At 38.5% G+C, this 23,074-nt stretch overlaps 1 protein-coding gene across 1 annotated transcript; it reads right to left on the bottom strand.

The window, feature by feature from the left end:
* Positions 1 to 19: 19 nt before the first annotated feature.
* On the bottom strand, positions 20 to 22,831 carry slc1a2a (solute carrier family 1 member 2a). The gene is made up of 12 exons (XM_080884754.1): positions 22,668 to 22,831; positions 12,152 to 12,291; positions 10,264 to 10,416; positions 8,239 to 8,489; positions 8,035 to 8,143; positions 7,305 to 7,431; positions 6,187 to 6,420; positions 5,274 to 5,468; positions 4,702 to 4,836; positions 2,012 to 2,222; positions 1,037 to 1,104; positions 20 to 116 (listed from the first exon to the last, which is right to left on the bottom strand). The coding sequence occupies exons 1-12, from the start codon at positions 22,691 to 22,693 to the stop codon at positions 68 to 70; spliced, it is 1,698 nt and encodes a 565-aa protein (XP_080740880.1). The 5' UTR covers positions 22,694 to 22,831; the 3' UTR covers positions 20 to 67.
* Between the last annotated feature and the right edge of the window lie 243 nt (positions 22,832 to 23,074).

The raw sequence follows: 23,074 nt of genomic DNA, 5'->3' as shown, positions 1-23,074 counted from the left end.
TGAGAGTTTGAGAGACATCCCCACTTCTTCTCATTAAACCTCCAGTTTTTTGTTCCTTTTCTTTTCGTTAATCTCCCCCACTCTCTGTCAGAAACACACTCGTACACACATGATTTCTAGGACACAGCAGACTTTTGATTATTAACAGAAACTCAGTTATCCATACATTAAGGACATACATACAAAAAACAAAGAAACAAACATATGGATAAATAACTGGGAGGACACCCTTTATGTAATCTATTTGAGCTTTACTCTCAGCAACACATTCTGTACTTTGTGTTGCTACATTTAGAGGCCACGCTCTCTGCTTTTAAATCCTAATCTTCACTTATCAGCTCTGACCTTGTGTGTGACATCAGGGAATAATCCCATGAGCTGAACAGTCAAAGGTGATTCAAGGTTTAACTGCCATGACCTTTCTCTGCAATTCAACAACAAGACACTCTTTGCTTTGGTTTCTTTTCTTTTCTTTGCCATAAGCTTACAAATTGTGAAACCGCTGATGGTATCAACAATTCAGCAATAAAATCTGTCAGATTCTGATGCCTTTTATATCACATGCTCCTCGTATATAAGTTAAGCAGCAAGGCCATCAGTCACACACCCTCCTTTAAGCTACAAAGAAAATGGTTTGGTACAAAAGAAACATGACATGTTGCACAGAGTAGAAGAATTTGTTTGCGTTGACAGGACAGGTAGCTTGCAGCAGCACCAAGTAAGGCCCTGAGTGTTGTCAACTGAATGTTGTCTCTACAAGTGCATGGAAGTTTATTACAGTTTGTGCAGAAGTTATACAAACACAAGATCTGATCTAGGGTGAAGATTTGATCCATTCAGTTACCCAGATGGATAAAGGTATTTTCAAAATCTGTCCGACTCCTGTTAACCTCCCCTTAATGCTTTCTTTTCTTTTCTTTTATGTCTTCTTCTTAATATGATTGCTTTTTGTCGTCGCTTGTATTTTTGCAGTTGTGTCGGCAGAAGGTAAAAGTAATACTCATGTAAGGTGCAGCGGCATCTGAATCTGCTTTACCCGCATTTCCATGGGTCTTCCTCAACAAGAGAGAATTCTGCAGTGTTGCCATTTTTGCCCATGGTGACCTGTAAGCAATTATCAAGAACAACTAACTGTTGTGACCAAGGCACTGTTACTGACAGACTGTCAGTGGTTGGGAGCAGAGAAACCATTGCTTCATTACATGTTGGCCATTGACCTTGGGGCTGAGTTTAGTTAGTCCCCGACAGACAAAAACACGTTGTCATGCAGTGATAGACAAGTACATTAAGTCATTTTTCCAGAGTTGGCCATGTATTTAATGGATTCTCTCCCCAACCAAATTACAATAATGATATTCATCACTATACAGGCAATGAACGTGAATAATTTTTTTTTCTGTTGTTTGTTTAGAAATCTAGCTACAGTATAGACAGGAGGCATGAAACAGGCATTTCTTAAATGAATGCATCACTTTGGATGATTGATGATGATATGGAAAAAACAGCAGTCTTTATGTATACCACTGGCTAAAATCACTTTGAAAATATGGTTAAAAATGTAAGAACTAATAATTTGGTCAGGGCTACCATAAATACATGTCCAATTAAGTAAGCAAATGAAATAAAACAGAAAAATATGCCACATGTACGAGACAATGAATTAGATTAGTGTTGAGCCTTTAAAATAAACTGATTCAGTTTTTATAAACAATAAGAACAATGTATGATGTAGAAGTGAACAAATTTTGATAAACCTGGTATCACAAAAACTGCTTTTTCATATGATCAACAGGTGAATAAATAAATATAAAAAAAATATTTATTTAGCTTTTCACCACTTTAAAGATGACATTTTTCAGTCAAGAATGACTTTTACTATTCACACAGACACCAATATGCCAACATAGGAAGCCACAGAGAAAAGAGTAACAGACACAAAAAGAAAGACAAACACACAGCTGGGAAGGATGCGCTACATACAGGTCTCTATGTCCGTTAACGTGAAATGTACCTTGCAGTCGTCTATCAACACTGAGTTGTGGTGAGCGTACATATTCTGGTTGGTGTTATTTTCAAAGAACGATTGTGTCTTTGCCATCTCAAAGTCGTCCATCCGGACCTGCTGGGCGTCAAAGGAGTCAAGCTCGTCTTTGGAAAGGTGGTACACGATGCCTGCTCCATAGGAGTCCCCAACCACATTAACAGAGGTACGGAAACGATCCCTACATGTTAAAAAAAACAAAAAGAAAAAAGCACTAGATGAATAAAAACACCATCCATGCATGCATCCATCAATTGTCTACTGCTTATTTGGGGCCAGGTTGTGGGGACAGCAATCTAAGCAGTGACACTCATATCTCCCTCTCCCCAGCTACCTCCTTCAGTTCTGGGGGAACACCGAGGCATATACAGGCCTGGGTCTACCCTGGTGCCTCCCTCGGTCCTCACCCAGGAGATGCCCAGGAGGTATCCTTGTCAGCTCAAATCACCTCAGCTGGCTCATTCTCGAGGAGTAGCAGCTCTACTCCGAGCCCCTCCTGAATGACTGAACCAGCCAGCCTTCATAGAAAGCTCATTTCCTTACTTGTATTTGTGATCTCAGTGTTTGTGACAATCCAGAGCTTGTGACCACAGGTGAAAGTTGGGACGTAGAGCAAATGATAAATCTATAGTTTTGCTTTTATGCTCAGCTCTCGCTTCACAACAATGGACTGTTACAGCAGCACCAATTAGTTTGTCAAATTTCTGCTCCTCTCTCCCACCACTTGTGAACAATACTCCAAGATTCTTAAAATACTCCATTCCTTACATAAAATCACTTTATTTTGTTTTTAGGGAGTTTTAAATGATGATTCATTTTATCAAGGGAAAAAAGCTAAACCTAAACCTAATTTGGCCTCTATGAAAACATAACAATTCCCCTTGCTAAATCATGAATTAAATGTGATTAACCACATTTTTGGTAAAGCAGGGTTCAGTTTCACTAGTCAAACTGAGGCCTCATTCCTGCCACTCCTGATAAATCAAGAAAGCTCATAAATAAAAGCCATGATATAAAGAAGCAACTTAGAAACAAAGTCACTGACACCTATCAAGAGTTCCAAAGCCATCTCTAAGGCTTTGGGACTTCAGTAAACCACAGTCAGAGTCATTATCCACAAATGGAGAAGACTTGGAACAGTGCTGAAGCTTCCCAGGAGTGGCGGGCTGACCATAATTACCCCAAGAGTGCATCAACCACTCTCTCAGGAGGTCATAAAAGAACCCAGAGCAACAGCTAAAGGACTACAGTCTTCATATGCCTCAGTTAAGGACATAGTTCAAGTTGCAACAGTGAAAAAAAGGCAAAAATGCCATACATGGGAGAGTTCCAAGGCGAAAAACGCCTGCTGACCAAAGACAACATAAAAATCATCTTGATGGAGACTTAAGAGAAAATATTCTGTGGACTGATGAGATGAAAGTCTTTGGAAGCTTTGAATCCCATTGCATCTGATATAAAACTAACACAGCATTTCATAACGAGAGCATCATACCAACAGTTAAACATGGTGGTGGAGGTGGTAGTTTGATGGCCTGGGGCAGCTTTGTTGCTTCAGGACCTGGACAACATGTCATAACTGAACCATGAATTCTGCTCTCTACCAGAAAAAACAGGAGGAGAACGTATGGTCCATCAGTTCATGCCCTGAAGCTCAAGCTACCTTGAGCAGCACCTCTGAATAGCTAAAAAAAAAGAAAGAAAACAACCTCTGAATGCAAAATGAAGGCTCTGGAGTGGCCTAGTCAAAGTCTGGACTCTTTAGATGCATTTAGATGCTTTGAAATGATCTTAAACAGGCGGTTTATGCTCAAAAACCATCCACTATAGCTGAATTAAAATAATTCTACAGGGAAGAGAGGGCCAAAATTCCTCCAAGGCAATGTGAAAGACTCTTGCTGTCAAGGGTGGCAAAGCCAGTTATTAGGTTTAGGTAGGTAGGTAGGTAGATTTGGATAGCTTTTTTCTTCTTAATAAATGAAAGATCATTTTAAAACTAAACTTTTACTCCAGTTATCTTTGTTTAAATTTGTTAAAGATTTGAAATGCTGAAGTGTGACAAATCCCCCCAAAACAAACAAACAAACAAACAAACAAACAAACAAACAAACAAACAAACAAACAAACAAACAAACAAACAAACAAACAAACAAACAAACAAACAAACAAACAAACAAACAAACAAACAAACAAAAAAGATCTAAGGAAAGGGGAAAATACTTTTTCATGGAGCAAATGTGTAGGTGCTAGAACTTTAGACATTTACTGTGGTTATGTGTTTTCTGAAACAATACAAATATTTCACTGTGTGACTCAATTAAATGGTTTTTCATTAAAGAACTTAAAACCATAACAACCACAGTTATAACAGTGATTACACATGTTAGAGGCCAGTAAAACAGGCACTCTACTCTTTTAATATTAGCAAAAATGTGTACATACAAATAAAATGATTACTTTAGCACATATGCTTGGGAAATTTACAAAAAAAAAAGATTACTTATTTGACTACACGTGATAATATATAGCGGGAAGGATTTGTCCTTATTATTGTAACATCTAAAACTGCTTACATAAAATTTAAAAAGTAAGAACATTGAATGGTGTTAGAATATGTCTGCATGCTTTTGTCATGATAGCAGTGTTGATGTGGCGCTCACAGAAGCCAGTCGACAGCAACCAGGAGGCTGATGTCCTGAGTGGGCAGCCCTACTGCTGTTAGGATCAGAAGCATGGTCACAAGTCCAGCACTCGGGATACTAGCTGCTCCAACACTGGCCAAGGTAGCTGTCATGCTAAATAGGAGAAATTTTCAAGTGTAAGGTTTTAATACACACACATCCTTACTATCTGTACACAGCTAACACCCTATACTATCTCTACAAAAGGTTTTATGATGACAAAAGTATTTTGATAACTAAGTATTGAAACTGGGAACTGTAAGAGTGTACACTGTCTAAGTAAATTTAAACCACAACCTTATTCTACACAATGACTTTTCCTGTAAAGTGAAGAGGGATAATGCAATAAAAGAAATAATGTGTTTTAGTAATTTGGACACCATGTCCATAGGACAAGCTTTTACAAGAGTGTGGACGTTCTCCCCTGTCTCCCCAGTTTGGGTTGAGAAATGGTGACTGTGTAGGCTACAGCATGACTGACAATGCTTTTATACTAATCAAAGAACAGAGGGACTCCTTGTGTCCTATGGATAGGAGGACTGTAGGCTTACCTTACGGTAACAATCTGGCCCCAGTCGAGGCTGATGCCATTCATCTGAGCGATGAAGATGGCAGCAACAGCCTCATAAAGTGCTGTGCCATCCATATTGATTGTAGCTCCCACCGGGAGGACAAAGCGTGTCACTCTCTTGTCAATGCCCAGGTTTTCCTCTAAGCATCTGAACGTAACAGGCAAGGTACCAGCACTGTGGCAAATAAAACAAGACGAAGCTTGTTAATATGACATGAGAATGAGATTCAGCTTGGAAATTGTGCACCCAATTTGACACTATAAACGTGTAGGAATAAAGAACTCTGCAACAAATAATAGACTGTCTGTTGAGAATTAATTTGCCTGAATCACTCTTTATATTCCATTGATTTTTAAATTTAATTGCACCATTCTTCCATTCAAAATGAAAATAATTTACTCCAAACTATGGTAATTTGATTCATATAAGGTCTTTCAGGCGTTTTACTTTTGAAAACAATCAAAAACTTTAACTTGTTTGAATTTAAGACAGAATATCATAGAAATAACCACAGCTGTGACTCCAAACTTGCGTGGCTTCTTTCTTCTAAGGTTGTGGAATGGTGAGCTGGAAGGAACTGGGAAAAAGCTGAGCTCACCGCTGTAGAGGGAAGCGTGTATCTGGTGCCATTAATAAAACATGGAGATATTCCATGTGGAGGCAAAGTGAGAAAGTGTTGCTAGCAAGCTAATTCCATAGTTATCACTCCAAAAAAACGGTTGCCCTGATTATTTAGCATCTGTGATGGAGTATTTATAAAAGTATTTATAAAAGCATATATCACATTGAAAAACAAAGCCTGATTTCTAGACAGGGATACTGTGGTCCTCTGAGGGTCAAGGAGTCTGAATTCTACAATGTTCAACACAAACAGATGCAAAATTCCCCATACCTGGACGCTGTTCCCAGTGCCGTGACCCAAGCCTGGAATATTCCCATGAAGAACTTGTAGGGGTCTTCTTTTACTATTATAAAATATATCAGTGGAAGAAAAATTCCTCCATGTATGATAAGGCCCACTATCACAGTAACCATGTACATTCCCAGTTGTCTTGCAACCACCTCCAAGTCAGCAATAGAGATGATTTTTCCACAGATGAGGCAAGCAATACCAACAGGGGAATACCTGAAGACAGAGTGTGTATTTTGGTTACAAATATGTCAGGCACAGGAAAATATAGTATATAGCATTCATGTCTGTGAAGGTTCTCAGTCATCCAGGTCATTGTAGTCAAATGAGCTTGCAAAGAAAAGCGTCTGGACTTCTTTAAGTTGCTTGAAGACGTTTCACCTCTCATCCGAGAAGCTTCTTCAGTTCTAAGGTCAAATGGTGGAGAGTCTGGTGAGATATCTGGGACTCTCCACCATTTGACCTTAGAACTGAAGAAGCTTCTCGGATGAGAGGTGAAACGTCTTCAAGCAACTTAAAGAAGTCCAGACGCTTTTCTTTGCAAGCTCCTTTGACTATATAGCATTCAGCTTAGATCCTACAACAAGTTGCTTCATGCTGTACACACATATATGTATATATATATATATATATATATATATATATATATATATATATATATATATATATATATATATAAAAGAGAATAAATTGTTAGGAATAGGCAACACAGTTTTGCTTTGATTTAGCAGCATGTTGTTATTCAAGTGGTTTGATAGTGTACAAGGCTCCTGTATTTACTCGAGAGTCTCTTTTCAAGCTTTAATGTTCCCCACAATAGAAGCTTTAGGCCAATCACTGGGCTTTTCAATCCAGATAATGAAAGTATTAAAGAGCAAAAATACTTATTATGGAAACCAACGCAACCTGTTGAAATGCATTAGGAATATCCCTTCAGGGAGTGGCGTTTTAGTGTTAGGGGCTTAAAATGGAGTGGGGTGAACTGCAGGTGGGGGGCATGTACTTTTAAGTTCTGATAGCTTTTTTCTACCTTTTAAAAATTGGGGCCTGCAGCTGTTTTAACCTTGTGTGGAACAGTGCTTGTGATGAACTGAACTTACCACATAATTGCACCAACGAGCTTCATAACAATCTCATTGAGTACGTTGAAAAACTCCAACATTAGCTTGGCCTTTTCGCCCATTTTCCCCATAATAACTCCAAAAGCAACAAAGAATCCAATTAAACCTGTAAGACACGGAATATGATAATTTAGTATAAATTAATAGAAAGTTAATCATTTTACTTGCTCGGAGGAAGAATTATTCAGACATATTACTAGACAGCAAAGCAACATTCTGCTATGTACAATACCTAATTTTAGAATATATAAAGTACATTTGTATGTATTGTAGACTAAATCTAAAGTGACAGGCAACCAATCATTCATTTTAAGTACTGTACAGAATGAAAGGCTGTCCTAGGTGTTGGGAATGTTCAAAATACCAACTAGAGCATTTAGTTATAGCATTAATGAAATGAAATGCAAACTAAATACAAATTAAAGTGTGTAAAGAAAATTCAGCCAATGTAAAGTTATAAGTCTTTCCTAAGTTGGTAATAATGTTAATAAACATGAGCACAATGGAGAGGGAGACACCCTACATTAGGCGCCCCTGGTGAGGAGCTCAAAAATCTGTGTTTGCAGACACAGATGCCAATCGATGCCTTTGTGTTATCTGAATGTTTCCCTTTGATGATGGAACTTTTTTTTAAAACAGAACTTTTGTTTTACATCAGTAACCCTGCTAAGTGATTCCATTTATGCACTGGGCGTGCTTTCAAACCTACCCAGGACATTCATCCCACTCTTGAACTGAAGTGACCTTTTGACTGTGAACTGCGGAGGTGCTCTGGTCCTGTTAGTGGGTACTGGTACTTTGGTGGTTACTGTCTGGATCTGGACAGCAAGCAAAGAAAACAAGAATCAGTTGGAGGAACTGACATATGAATCACATTTTTGCGGTGGACGAAGACCATCTGTGAAACTCCTACCTGCTGGAAACAGGCCTGCACTAAGTTCTCTGGGAAAAGATTTCGGATGAGATCAAATAAAGCATCCACACTGGACACATCGTCGTTCTTCTTTCCCTGTCCAAGATTGGCCCTAAGCTTGGGGTTCCCGGGATGGATGGCCAGCACCAGGACCACTCCTAGGACAGCCGCAATCACCGTTGTCGACATATAGTACACCATGGCCCTGGTGCCTAGTCGCCCACTGGATTTGGCATCCAAACCAGCTAGTCCTGTTGGCAAAGTATGTTTTACAGGATATAATAATATTTACTCAGAATGACAATAATGAATCAAAATAGGCACTAAGATGTCATTAAATTAATCTGTTTAAATTAATCGGCTACTGTAACCAAATTGCTAAAGTCCTTCCAAAAAGAGCAGCATGTGGCATGTGAGCTCTAAAGTCCACTTTCAGATACATTAGGATAACATACAGATGGGAAATAAATCAAGTGATTTAGAAATATTAAGTATGAAGTCCAGCAAGGAGTTAGGTCACAGAATGCCATTAGAACAGCTCAGCTGCGCTGTGACAGTCTCAAACTCTGAACTTGCCAATGATTGATGTTTAAATGAGTGCAGTAAAGAGTGCCATCTAGCATGACATGTTTTCATCATAAGATAAAGGTGAGGACTAAGTAACCTTTTACTGATGGATGCGACTGCGGTGGCAAAATCAGGAGGTGTGTAGGAATAAAGGGTTAATGTTCTTACTGTAAAACTGCCATTTAAGTATGAGCAAACTTACAGTGCTTAACAAATTTATTAAACCAAGTATCATAAAACTAAGAAATCACAAATATTTCAGACATCTGTAAAAAAACACATTTAAAACGTAATAATTATATTGCTATTTGTTAGGCAAACAACAAACTGAATTCGTGTTTTTCTACCCGAATTTGAGCCAAACTTCTCTGAGAAGTCTGACATTATCAAGCATAACATTCAACCAATAAAACTAAAGTTTGCTTTTTAGGAATGGAAGTAAATAAATGCATCTTGATATAAAAAAAATAATGATAATAATCATGTGCTTTACTATTTTCTGTATGTTTACTAAAACACTAACATCAACAAACAAATTATTAGATTTTATAATTAAAAATATAATTTGGATTTAAGAGCATGCACACACTGATGGATTAACCATTATAGAAACATAAAAACTCATTTGATTTATTGGTATTGCTAGTTTAAAGCAGCTGTGGCCATAATAAAAGCACCGTATCAGTCTGAGAGAACACATTTTGCAACTAAAACTAAAACTTAGGGAAACATAACTGCTGTAAATAATGATGGGGTGTACAAAAAAAGACATTGTGCCACAGAACTGAATCTTTTAACTAGAGACTGATACAGTATCAGTTTGCTAGTATTATTTGCTAATATATTGGTCAGCAATATTTAGTTTTCTTAAAAGTAATTTGATATCTCATGTTGTAACCTCGGATATTTTTGAAATGAATAAATATAAAGCTATAACACAACTATAAGGCATAAAAAGGTCAAACACAATCCTATATTACAGTCATTCTGCTCAGCTTGTTAAAAAAAACACCTGGCTCACAGGGAACTTACTGTAACTGTGTCTCTATGCTTCACACCAATGCGACTTTCAGCTCTATTTTTTTCTTTGCACAGTAACAGACTGTGGCTCATGCATTCACTAAAAATAGATCCCAGTGTAGAAAAACAGTAACACCTGTGTACTTGTGCAGTATGAAATCAACAAAATCTGTTCTGTGGCTCTTTTTCCTCCCACTGCTCCCCCCCCCCCCCTTTTTCTTCTTCTTCTTCTTTTTTTTCTTTTGCCAAAATGTAAAAAAAGCAATTTTAAGATCATTTTTTCCCCAGTTTACCAGGAAAAAAAATACACCCACTCTCACATCTCTGCTGTTGCGACTCAACTCCAAGGTAACAAGTAGCACCGTTGACCTCATTTCACGACAGTTGTCAGCAAATTCAGCAGAACATCGTATGTTCGAGTTACTGTGCCTCACCCACCTGTGACCAGACTGGAAACAACAAGAGGCAAAATAAGCATCTTCAGCATCCTCATTAGGATCTCTCCAGGAAAAGCAATGATCATTATAACATCAGGAGAGAGAGGTGATATGTGCCGCAGAAGCATTCCGGAGATGGAACCCAGAAACACACCTGAGACAACAAATAAAAAAGAAAAAATCAAACACAGAGCCAGTCATTTGTTTAACATCACCTGTCCTCCCACAGTCACTGTGTCATAGTATTACTTGTAGAAAGGTGATAAAGTGTGACAAAGTGTGAAAAATCAGACTTAATAAGGTTGCTTATTTTTCACCTTACAGCAGCTAATAAAGTAATGACACCAAAAATGTTATCACCTTGACTTCAGTCTAAATATTTTTCCAATTACCGTACATCTGTAAAAAGTTTGCAGGGAAAAAGCTCCAAAGGATGACATAAAAGTTACTGAAGCTTGTAAACTATTCTTCTTATACACTGAAATTACGTTTCAAAGTTAGTTCCTACTTTAGCGTTTTGCACGGCAGTCTAAATGCAATACAACCTAGGCTGTCATGGCTGCCTGCTAGTTTAACATCAAGAAAGAAGCTGTGAACATTTATGCATTTAAATGGCACTCAGGAGCACACAGTGAGAGCACTGATAGAGCAAGAATTAAAAAGGGAAAAAAATATTGGCTGCTTTTTTTACATTGAGTGGAGGGGATTTTTTTCCCTCTTTTTCCCCAAAGGTGATTTTCTTCTAGAAATGCAGTAAAGGTCAACTGCAGCTGCTTCACTGGTCGGAGCCAGGTGTTGCCATTCTCCCCTGACTGCGTAACCTCGGGGCACACGATGAGAAACACCTGCCTCTTATCTGCTCTAACAGCTGATCAGATGTGGGATCAACAACAGGAGGTTCCATTGAATAGAATTGTATTTATTTATTTAATAGGAAAGGTATTGGTTTGTTTAGTTGGATTTTGTACTAAGAAGGTCAATAGACTCTGTGTACTTTAATGGGGACTTCTAATCAGAAAATATCTGTGAATGACGTTAACATGGCACCGTGCTTGCGGCGTCTCTTGTTTGTTTAGTTGTTTTTCAATATTTTCTTTTTGCCTAAAATTTCCTTTACAGATTGTTCTCAAAAAGTGCCCAGTACAGTTTACGATAGTTCCATTTACACAACACAAAGCTTTTGCAGCATGAGGAGAACAGTGATGGCTATGACAGTCGAAATATCCTATAGCTTTTTTTTTTTTTAATATTCTTCCATCACGCACCAAAACATTGGTCTCATAAGAAAAATGGAAGGAAGAAGTTCCTTCTGTACTCTCTGGGCAGCGTTTGGCAGTTGACACACAGTGATGGATTGGTATGTCGACATACCTTGCATGATGATCCAGATGAATCTAAGTTTGTGTAAATACCATCATGATGATTACACTACCTATATGTATTTTAATAAGTTCCCTGTCATAGAAGAGCCCAATAAAACAGACTGGAAAAAAAAAAGATCTGATAACATTTTATTAACCTGGCATCATACCTTACAGGATGTGAGGCTTTATTTGCTTTTATTTATTTATTTATTTATTTATAGGGTCACTTCACAGGCTATAACAACTGCTGGAAACTCAATCCTCATTGCAGATTTCTATCGTTGCCCTCCTGCTGACAACACCTGCACTTTTCCATCTGCACTTGGAAACCTGCCGTTCATCTAGAACACAATTTCTCTCACTCTGTTTTAAAATCACCCATGAAGCATGTATCCAATAGGGACAGTTACAGTGTTTTTTCACATCTGTAAGCTAAAGGTCTTGGACAGCCTAAAACTGCACAGTGTAAATGTAACCATGAATAAAAGCATATCGTGGAGGAATGAATGTAAATAAATAACTTACCAAGGATGGTGAGAGTGAGAACCATGTTCTTCATAATCTTATCACAGAGGGTTCCACATGGATTCTCAGGTGGGTCTACCCCTGGTCCCAGATGGCTCTCATCCATCCTGACCTCAACTTGCTTCTGCATTTTGTTGGCACTGGAACAGGTAAAGAAGGAAGATGTTATAATAATAATTGAGACCCATCATGACATCTCCGCCACACTACTATGTTTTTAGTGTAAAGCAGAACAAATGCTTAGTAAACAAAACTGCATTGATTTGTAGCTAAGAGAACACATAATCAATGTTTAGATTGCACTCAGATAAATTGTAATTATAGCTGAAATGCAGGAACACTCAAGTGCGATGTCCGCACGTGTTAATGCAATCTCACATACTGAAAATATATAAAAACAGTAGTGTGTGAATAGATGAGAAGGCACGAAATGTCCTTGGGCAGGTTAGTTGAAAGCCACTTAAAGATAATGCTGTTGTCACTGTACTAGCAACTACTGCTAATGCAGTAACGGTCAGCACAGATGATGATGGGCTCTATGAATCTCACTGTCCCCCCATATCCAGTTGCTCCTCATTGCAACTGATTGACACCGTAGAGGGGGCTCATGCCCATCTACTGTATACACTCAAGTTTCAACAGCCAAAGGAAGTTGCAGTTAGAAGAAGTAACATGAATACAACCCAGTGTGTTGCAGGTTCAAAATCTGCGAGGAAAAGCTGGCAAAATAAGGAAGAAATTGTGCTTGTAATTGATATTACACTTCTGGACAAAAGCACTGGGTCACCGACACACTACACCCACAGGAGTTGCTCAGTCATGGAAACGCATACCAGAAAGCACCTGATGCACGGTTTTTGTGCTGATGCTAAAACCACAGGAGGTTTTATTAGTCTGCATTCAATGAGTCACCAGAGCTGTGGCGACTTCACTGTCCACTATGTAACTCCGCACTCTGTGTGTTCTCCTGCTTTGCAGTAAGACCACTCACAGTTAACAGAGAGTATCTGGCAGGGAAGAAATTTCACAAACTGACTGTTTGCAATGGTAGCATCCTCTTATGGTAACTCACTCAAATTCAGTGAGCTCTTTAAAATGACTCATGCTTTTATAAAATTTGTAAGGGCAGACAACATGGCAAGAGGGTTGGTTTCATCACATGGTAGCAAGAAGACTGAAAACACCTGAATTCAAGGACTAAGCCCAAGGGTGACCCAGTATTTTTGTCCATAGAGAGTATGCTGAAATACTAGCTGTTAAGAGAACAGATGGCTGGATGGATTGATGCTTCTATGCTTCTGACATGTTTCTTGGTTCGCCTCTGCTGATCAGTCTCTTGTCTCCGGGAGCTTTTCTATGTGGAGTATGAATGTGCTCCCTGTGGCTGTGTGGGAATATTCTAGTTTCCTTTCACAGTTGGAAGACATACATACTGAGTTAAATGGTGATGCTATTCTGGGTAAAATACTACCTCTATATTTAATTTAAACAGAGAGCAATGCTCTGTTTAAATATATGAGTAACTTTGACTTGAGGTTTAAAGGTGTTTGAGTGGTCAGCAAGTCTAGAAAAGAGCAAGTGGCTAGCTAAGTGCTGGAGTTTTCTGCAGCTATTGTATAAAAATACAAAATGTATATATTTGCTTCACTGATTCATTTTTAGTTTTGAGGATATTTTCTTGGACATGGTGCTTTGTGTTAATTTCAGATAATGAGCTCATCCATCTGACTATGTACTTCTTTATTTTACTACCTTTTGATGCCTCTGAAGCAACAAGTATCTCAGGTTTGTTGTGGTCTGGAGTAAAGCCTCTTTGACTTAAAGATCAACTCTCAGCTGTACAGCCTTTAAATCCTGTAGAGCACAGACGTACACAGTTATGCAACAGCGCGTGCCTGTGTCATTTGGGCAACCATGACCTTGATGACACGAACAACTGGAATGATGTTTTAAAACAATAAACTCTAGAAAAATCCCTTTTCACCTACTAGTTAAAGTATTTTAAATATCCTGCAGATGAAAATTCACGGGTAACAGGAAAGACAAAGCTTCAGTAATGTGTCATATATGTATATCTGCTAAATCAATAGCATATTTGATGATTCATTATTTAAAAAAACCCTTCTGTCTAAGACATGTAAGTGGGCAGGGAACATGCAAGGTAAGGACAGAACAACTGCCAAGTCAATCATGCCTGTCTGATACACTGTGCTCTGGCATTAATGACATGTAAGCCTTTTAAAGAGGATAAATTTAGCACTTCAGGCATTCAAGTGATTGAGTTATGCAACAGACAAGGGCTTCCCAGGAAAAGTCAAAGTGTCACCACTACCTACCTAAAACTGTTATGCATGCATGTGAATGCTAACTTAATCTATAGTTTGGTATTCAAAGCGAATTTCTTCTTTTCTGCAGAAGGAGAAAATCAAAAGCACTGGACAAATAATTGGATGTGAAAAATGAGTAAGCAGGGTTGGACAGTGACCTCACAAGTGAAAGGTCTTCTGGAAAGTGCAGGCTAGGTAATAATTTTATGCTTTTACCATTAAAAGAAACACACCCCTTCAATGTGAGGTTGATTCAGAGCGAACTGAAGAATAGAACAGCAACAATGAAAAACAACGTTATCTACTAAAACATCACCAAGGACAGCAGGTCTACTGTAGCTGTACAACAGACAAAAGATTGTCCTTATAGCTTTTGTTTCTTAAATGCACTTACTGTATAATGCATCAAGCCCGTGCATAAAGTTGCATGATCCTTTGGAAAGTTTCACAAAAATTGCTAAAAAACATATGAAAAAGTATTTTGAAGACACACCGTTCACTGCCGTTACTCATCTCATGAACTACCACCACATCACTACATCCTGCGAATTGTGCTTACCAGTTGGTTTGTATGCTGCTTGAAGTTGGAATTGTACTTGTAGAGAGGCACTACACAACTACTGACTTCAGTGAAAAAATTAACAAAATCATGGCTCATGCATTGGTAAATCCTCCAATCAAAGCCCCCCCAAAAGTATGTTTTTCTCCCTTTACACAAAAGCACCTTCAGTGCTTAAAATTCTGCAAATGACTTCCTCTTTAGCAATTGATGTACATCCACAATCACAGATGCCCGTTCATTCAGCTGCAGGAAGGTGCATAAAGGTGACTAACCTGGAGGTCTGACAGAAGCCTCCCAGACAGGAGGGGTGGAGTCACCTTGCTAAGATTAGCCAGAGAGTGGAAATCCTCGTCGCCATCTTTATTTTGTCCCTTCTATTTTTGCGGGTTTTTTTGTTTTTGTTTACTTTGTATTTGAGACAGAAAGGTTGCATGTATAAGTCCTTGGGGCAATGCAAATATGCAAAGTCTATTCGAGAGTATATAATTAATACTTTCAAATTCAGGGGCTGCACAAATACCATTCTGTACAACCCATTTTACTCATAATGACAGTACTGTAGATTTCATCATTCAAAGCCTGCTTTTCATGGCTGACACCTTTCATAATAGGAGTACTTCACAAGCTCTATTAACCAGTTTTTTAAATGTAAATGTACATTTTGGTGGAGATTAGGTAAAATCATAAGCATGGCCGTTTTACATAAGCAGTGCTGCTACCGTCTTTTCCCCTTGAAATTTTCAGCTTCATATGGCTCATGCTGCTATGTATTTATATCAGGTGCTGCATTTAATAATGGCTAATCAAATGTGGCCCGCTTATTAGTACTGCCTTATGGCTTGTTGCAAACTGATTTATTTGTAACATGATTTCGCTTGAATGTTAATCGCATGCTTCATTAGTACATTTGTTCAATTAATTGAAGGGTTTATGTCAAATTCTCAATTAATATTAAGCAAGAAGTTTAGAGTAAACAAAAACTTCCAAATTAGTCAGCAAAAAAGCTTGAAGGAGAAGTTATTTAGCAGAATAACGCTGGTTTATTAGAGCATAAGGGAAAAACTGATTGCAGCTTTCGTGTTATTTTCATTTTGGAATATTTAATCAGACACAAATTAACACTCGTGTTTGAGTAAGATTTTGTGTCTCTCGTCAATTTTAAAGGCAGTTTTAGCATGCAGGGAGCGTCTGTCGGAGTCACAGCTTAAAAACAACAAGACTGAGATGATTGTATGACTTTGTTGAAGGAAAAAGTAAATCAAAGTAAATTAAACCCTATATATGTCTGTTATAATCCAATAACATAACACTGAATGTTTCTCTAATTCTACCGTGTTTAAATCAAGCAAACTTAGCATAGCAACAGCAGCAGCAGGTTATGCGTTTATTTGAGGTATCTGCAGAAGCTCGTGTGTTTAACACAGCTTCGACATTGATTGGCCCCAGTCTGATTGTTCTCTTGCTGAAAGTTCTTTTGGTCTAACAGGGTGACATGAACATGTTACATGCACTCATTGGTAGCAGGACTCCAGCCTTTATTTTAACAAATTAAAAAGAAAGATAGAACAAAAGTGTTGGAGTGATTGACTTTAGGTGGAAAAGATGATTACAGAGATGTGCATGATATCAGAGGAGCATTTTAACAACTTTGATAGTCGTCACACTGGCGAGAATCAAAGGAGATTTTTATTCAAAGGCTACATAGCTGTTCTAAGAAGTTGGCCTATTTTCCGCGCAGTTTGCAGAGTTGCTGGTTATAAGACAGAGTGAGGATTCCAATTACGGAGCTGCTCTCAGAGCATGAGCTAGGAGAAGAGATGGAGTCAGAGCACATGGCAAAGCATTTGTTCGTGCAACTCCGGACCTAGCCCCGCCTTTTTCTCCTCTCAGCAACAAGCCCGCCTCATGCCGCAACACCTGACAACACAAGCCACGCTTAGACTGCAGGTGTCTATAATTAACTAATCTGTCCTGAGCCGCCCTAATCCAGTGCACATACACACCGAAATGGATCAGGCACACTTGGAGAGCAAGTCTTAAGCTGTCATAGAATAAATTTCATAAAATCATTAAGATATCTTCTTTGAATTCCACAGCTAGATGGTAATATTATCAGATTTAGGAAAAATAATAATAGTAACACTCACTAATTATAAAAAAGAGCAAGCTAAGAACACCAAGCCCCACCCTTATCACAACTACTACTGCCCCTTCCAATCTACACAAATACCAGCCATTCTTACATTTGCAATCACTCCTGACTGCAGTTTGCAGTGCAGATGCTGAATTTCACCGCAAATAACCACAAGTCTGATTTTATTTTTAATTGTAATATTTGGTTTTGCAATTTAATGACATGCACGTTAAAATTCAAGCAATTCCAAGTGTCTACTATTTGCATTCAGATGTGCAAACTATATTTGTGCTGACCTCAGCTATCTAAAGACAAATTCAGTAAACCAAATGGCCATTTTATAATTGAATAAATGTTTAACTGAACAACTTATTGTTTGATGAGCAATAACATCAAGTGCGTAAAATTTAGAACAGCTGTTTCTTTTAATCTGATGAAAATAAAGCAATAGAATGGTGTGCACAGCTTGTAAGAGAATTACTATCAAATGGTTTCCTTATTGGTTTAATGTTCATTAGTTAATCAGGTAGCTATTGTGCATATAACTGAAGAGGATAAATCAAAGCCCAGGAACTGTGGGTTAGGGTTTAACAGTAATTGTTGTTGTCGCTAATGGGCCAGAGAACGAATGGCACAATGAGCTTTGGAGTATTTATATTCAGTTGCAAATGTGCAACACAAGATGCATGAATGCTCTTTTTATGTTTTTTTCTGGAGTCTGCATGGAACATGCAGGCTTAGGTGGTGAATTGAAGTTTAAGGTCCGAGCAAAACACCAAGTTGGTTCATCATCAAGTGATGAAGTGTGAGATCATGGGTATATACTTTGTCATGGATCCCAATTTCACTGTTCAGTCAGGCTAACAGTAGCAGATCTGATCAAAAAGTAGACAATTACATCAGCAAACAGTCTGTATTTATTTATTTTTCACCCCAATCAAGGTCGGGGGTTCGATTCCCCTGAACAGCAACCCTGAGGTACCCCTGAGCAAGGTACCGTCCCTACACACTGCTCCCCGGGCGCCCAGTGGCTGCCCACTGCTTCACTGAGTGAATGGGTTAAATGCAGAGAGGGATTTTCCCCACGGGGACCAATAAAGTACACTTTCTTCTTCTTCTTCTTTAAAGTTTGGTTGAATGAGTATTATGGATAAAGCATGGTGGCAGCATGGTGGCTGGTGGTTGCAGCGATTAGCACTGTTGCCTCAAAGCAAGAAGGTCCTGAGGTCAACTCCACCACCTGGCCAGGGTGTTTTTGTGTAGAGCTTGCATGTTCTCCCCATGTTTGCGTGGTCCTCTCTGAGTAATTAACTCCCACAGTCCAAAGACATGCAATTAGTGGCATTAGCTTAATCGAGGATTCTAAACATGCCCATAGGTGTGAATGGCTGTCTATCTTTCTGGGTTAGCCCTGCGTCAGCTTGGTGACCTGTCCAGGGTGTACCCCACCTCTCACCCTATAGTAACTGGGATAGGCTCCTGCCTCCCTGCGACTCTGATGAGGATGGGTGGATGCGAATAAAGTATGCTTTTAACTAAAACCAAAGTCATTGCTACACAACTTATAATAGGACCCCTGCTAGTATGTTCTCATATTTACGGGACATATTTTAAGCAAATTAAGAAAGGAGGAATAATTGCCTCTTTTTTTCTTTGTAAATGCTACAAGGTCAAAGGAATACAACTTTACTGTAGTGCTTATTTCTACAAAACACACATTAAGTGAAAATGAGTAATTTCAGTAGGATTTTTTTTCTTTTTTCTTCTTGGAAGAAAATAAAGTCCTGTACAAAGACTAAATGTCTCATCGAGACAGATGGCATTTTTACTGAATCACATTGCAATGTCCGAGATAGATATGCAGAATCTGTTCTATTCAGAGAGTCAGAGGAATACTAAATCAAAGCACTTTATTTCTTTTATGCACCAAGAAGAAGTAATGAAGTAAGTTATGTTTTTTATTTGTCCTTTGAATTTTCCTTTACTATTGTGTATGGTTTTGCCTTGACCACTCATTTGTATTCTGAGCATTTTCAAACTAATAACACACACAAAACAGTCACCACGGTGTTCTGAAAAATAGCTTTGACACTTCAAAGATATAACAGCAGCACGAGACTTTAGTGTATAGACACCGCCAATCAGTCACGTCTGCTCACATCCTGCAAATACTTTTATCAAGAGATTCTGTGTAGAGAGCAAACCAGAGATAGTCTATGCAAAATGTTCACTTAATATCGCAAAACATGACATCTGAGAAATCCATCTTGTTTAAAATATGTGTTGTAAATAAATAAATAAATAAAAATAATAACTTAAATCAGTTCATGATAGTTTACTACTGTAACATCCTCAATTGTAAGTCATGACTGATGGACTTGATGATTTATTTATTATTTGTTGTTTTTTTTAACAAAGACATGTATATGCCTTCAAACTGCAACAAGCTAAATGTCATATAGAGTGAGTGTTGTCACTGGCTAACAGCAGCCCATCATGCTTTGCATAAGTATGGATTGCAATCATGATTTACCACTACGACTGATGATCATATTTCAGTGATGATTTTAATGACACGTGTCTCGTAAGAGCAGGATTTCAGTTGGATCCGAGCCAGGGCTTTACTCCAGCTCCTGATTATGAGAGTTAATTGCTCTTACTTATGCAGGAGATGTACAATTAAAACATTTCAGATCGGATAAGGGGCTCTTGACTGGCTCTGCCATCATGCTCTCCACTTCAGAATGAGAAGCAGAGGAGGAAATGCTGTTTCTACTCAGACTCGTTTCACAAAGTCCACTTTTCCCTCATCGCACAAACTCAGGCAAAATAAAGCTAAATTATGCACATGCGCTTCTTTCCTGTTCTACCAGGCGTTGGACAAGAAGACTGATATTATTTTTTTTTGTCACTTTGCATTCAGATGCTGAAAGTGTGTAGTCTGGCACTAGATGCAACTGGCACTGATAATAAACAACCCATTCATTAGCTCCAAAATCATAAGCATACCATGTGTCAGGTTTTGTTTTGTGCTTTTTTTTTTAATAAGGAGGCATCATGAATTTAGGAGCTGATGAAAATGACTTACACCTCTTCCCACGCTGCACCGGTGTGACGTGTTTTATAGACAGTGATGACATTTTCAGTATCGCATCTGGTCTTTTAAAATCATTTCAACATCTGCTACCAACTGCACAACTGAAGCTCACTTATAGAAAACTGGGGGAAAAAATCTAAAATGAGTGTTTGCATCTGTAAATTATAGTATGGCACATGTCAAAGTTCCTCTTGGTGCTTTTCAGCCTTCCTGTACTCTCTGTGCCTACTGAGAGTAATTGCACTTTTAAAGGTTAACAGTTTCCCTTATGCCTGGGGTCCTGAATAGACAAATGGAAGAGTTGGAATTTTAAGCCACAAAAAGATTTTAACTAGGCGAAAGACTTAGAGGAGGTATTGATTTAATTGTAGAGTAGAGAAGGTAATTCTACCCATTTATGAAATGATTAAAAACAGATTATTGTTTCATAACCAGCTCGCTTTTCTTTGCTATTGTTTTTTAGTAAGTCAGTAACTTCTGCAGATGCTCATCCGAAGCATCCCCATATCGTAGCAAAGAAATGAGAGATGAAGCTCTGATCCTTTTGCATCTGTGGAACTTTAGTTAGGTTTAAATATACAGTAGCTGAGCGTCACCTATAGGAAAAAGATGATGAAGTTCTCAGTGATTATAATAATACTACTTGGTATCAAAGGCTACTTAAATCTTTCTTGAAAATTTCACACACAGCGTTAAGAAACAGGAAGTCGCTACTCTGAATGGTTTTAATAATGTAGAGTGTTTTGCAATCTGCTTCAGCTCGAATGTGCTTGGACATGTAGTCCCAGACAGGAAATCCCTGACAGTTGTATCTTCAGCTTGATCTTTTACCTGTAAATGTCATGGCATTTACAAGGGCTGCCAGCCAATAGAGAGTCCTTTAATAATACTAAAACAAATGAATATTAAAAACTAATAGAAACTAATGTATAACAGCCATCGAAACTACTGAAGCCACCCTGGACAGGTTTGGCAGTCAGTCACAGGGCTGATTTATAGAGACAGACAGCCATTCATGCTCACATTTAGACCTACCTTTACAATTTAAAGCTGCCAGCCAGACTTCCATGTCTTTTAACTATGCCAGAAAACTAGAAGAAACTGGATAAAACCAAACCCAGGACAGGGGGACATTTTAAGCTGCATATATGAAGGCTCCAGTCTGCCAGGACCCAACATAAATGGGCACTGTGTGCAGAATTTAAGGTATTTGCATGACTGCGTCCAAGTCTTCTGTTGCACCAGTTGGAGGATTTTTATGTATTTCAGCGTATTTTCATATTTAATCAAATACTGCCACTTTGTTAAAGGCACTGGCATCTCAGAGATGTGCCCAAGATATTTCAGCATATTCTGCGTAGGCGTTGGTGCAGTAAACCAGGTCTTGGCAATAGTGAGATGGGTCTGACTCCAAACTCATCACATTTGGATGCTTGTTGAGCAACCCCTGGCATCATGTTTAAACACACTTTGTGGCCTTAAGTGCAGAAGAAAAAGGGCACATTTAAACCTAAACCACTACTTCTTAAACTTAACCTGAATGAAGAACAGTTTAGTTAAAGCTGTAACAGCAGCAGCCACATTTCCCTCCCTCCAATGGTAATATACTAAAAAAAAAGTTGATAAATATTTTAAACCAGACTATTCTACAGCACTTTTGACCAGGGCCCACTACTGCTTCGTCACCCTTATTAGCTTACACTCCCTGACAGAAGAATTTTAAAAAACACTTTTTTAAAATTAAACTAAAAATAGAAGTGGGATTTGCAGTGTAGCCCTTTGGGATATCCTTCTGAACGTCATCCCCTTGCAGCCCTGTCTCCAGTTGAAGAATGTGGTGGGAGTCAATCGCACAGAGCAACAAATCTTTAATAATGCACAGTTGGCCAAAAGCAAGCAGTTTTCCATTCCTCTAAGAAACTGTCAGCTACATAAAATGCATTATGATTTGTTCCTCTCTTCAGATGTGAGATGTAAGTGATTCATTTTGTCTTTTAAAAGGATATTTGTTTGTGGCTTAATTCAAGTCTTTGTGGATGGATGATTTTCACTGGCTAGGCACTTTGTCAGTATCCACTGCTGACCTACAACAAACAATTGCCCTAAGAGCAGATGTGGGAATACAACCAAGCACCAAACATTACATTTAAAGTATACCTAGGACTCTGTCACAGCACTAAAAAAAAAAACAGTTTGCAGATTTTTCTTGCCAAATAGTTACAGACAGCTTACCTCACTGTGACCAAAAAAGAACTTTTCCTGACCTTGAGTGGACTCCATATGTAGTGACTTGTACACAAACCTGCTTTCCAGTTATATGCCTATGAAAATTTCCTGTAAAACAAAGGAGGGTGTTGTTATTCACCTCTCCTCTTCCTTAGATGTAAAGTGCTCACCTGTGGAAGTCTTCTCCTTGATACATTTATCGCCTTTCCTGCTCAGCTTCCTTGTAAATTTCTTTAAAACTGAAGCAGCATCAAGATTCTTTGGAGAAAAGGTAGCTGCTTCAGCGGGATCCACCTACTCTAAGGTATGGAAATCCAAGCAAGCTAAACAAACACCCTGCACATGCACAGTGAGCGCACTGATGCACGCACAGAGGGCTGTGGATTTGAGATTAGAGGTCAGTACCTCCTCTCAGGTGTGGCTGTGGTGTTCTCTCTTTTAAAGAGTAACAGAAGAGCAGACTTTCCACCCATTTTTAGCCTCATGACATCATACAGTAAAATGGAAACCTTGGGAGACCTGTGACATTGCAAAACTCAAGGTTTCCAGTTAAATGTAAATAATAAGAGAAGGGGCT

The sequence above is a fragment of the Rhamphochromis sp. 'chilingali' genome (assembly GCF_963969265.1).
Source record: "Rhamphochromis sp. 'chilingali' genome assembly, chromosome: 6".
NCBI lineage: Eukaryota > Metazoa > Chordata > Actinopteri > Cichliformes > Cichlidae > Rhamphochromis > Rhamphochromis sp. 'chilingali'.
Note: the sequence above shows the minus strand (reverse complement) of the source record. Positions and strands in the feature narration are given on the sequence as shown.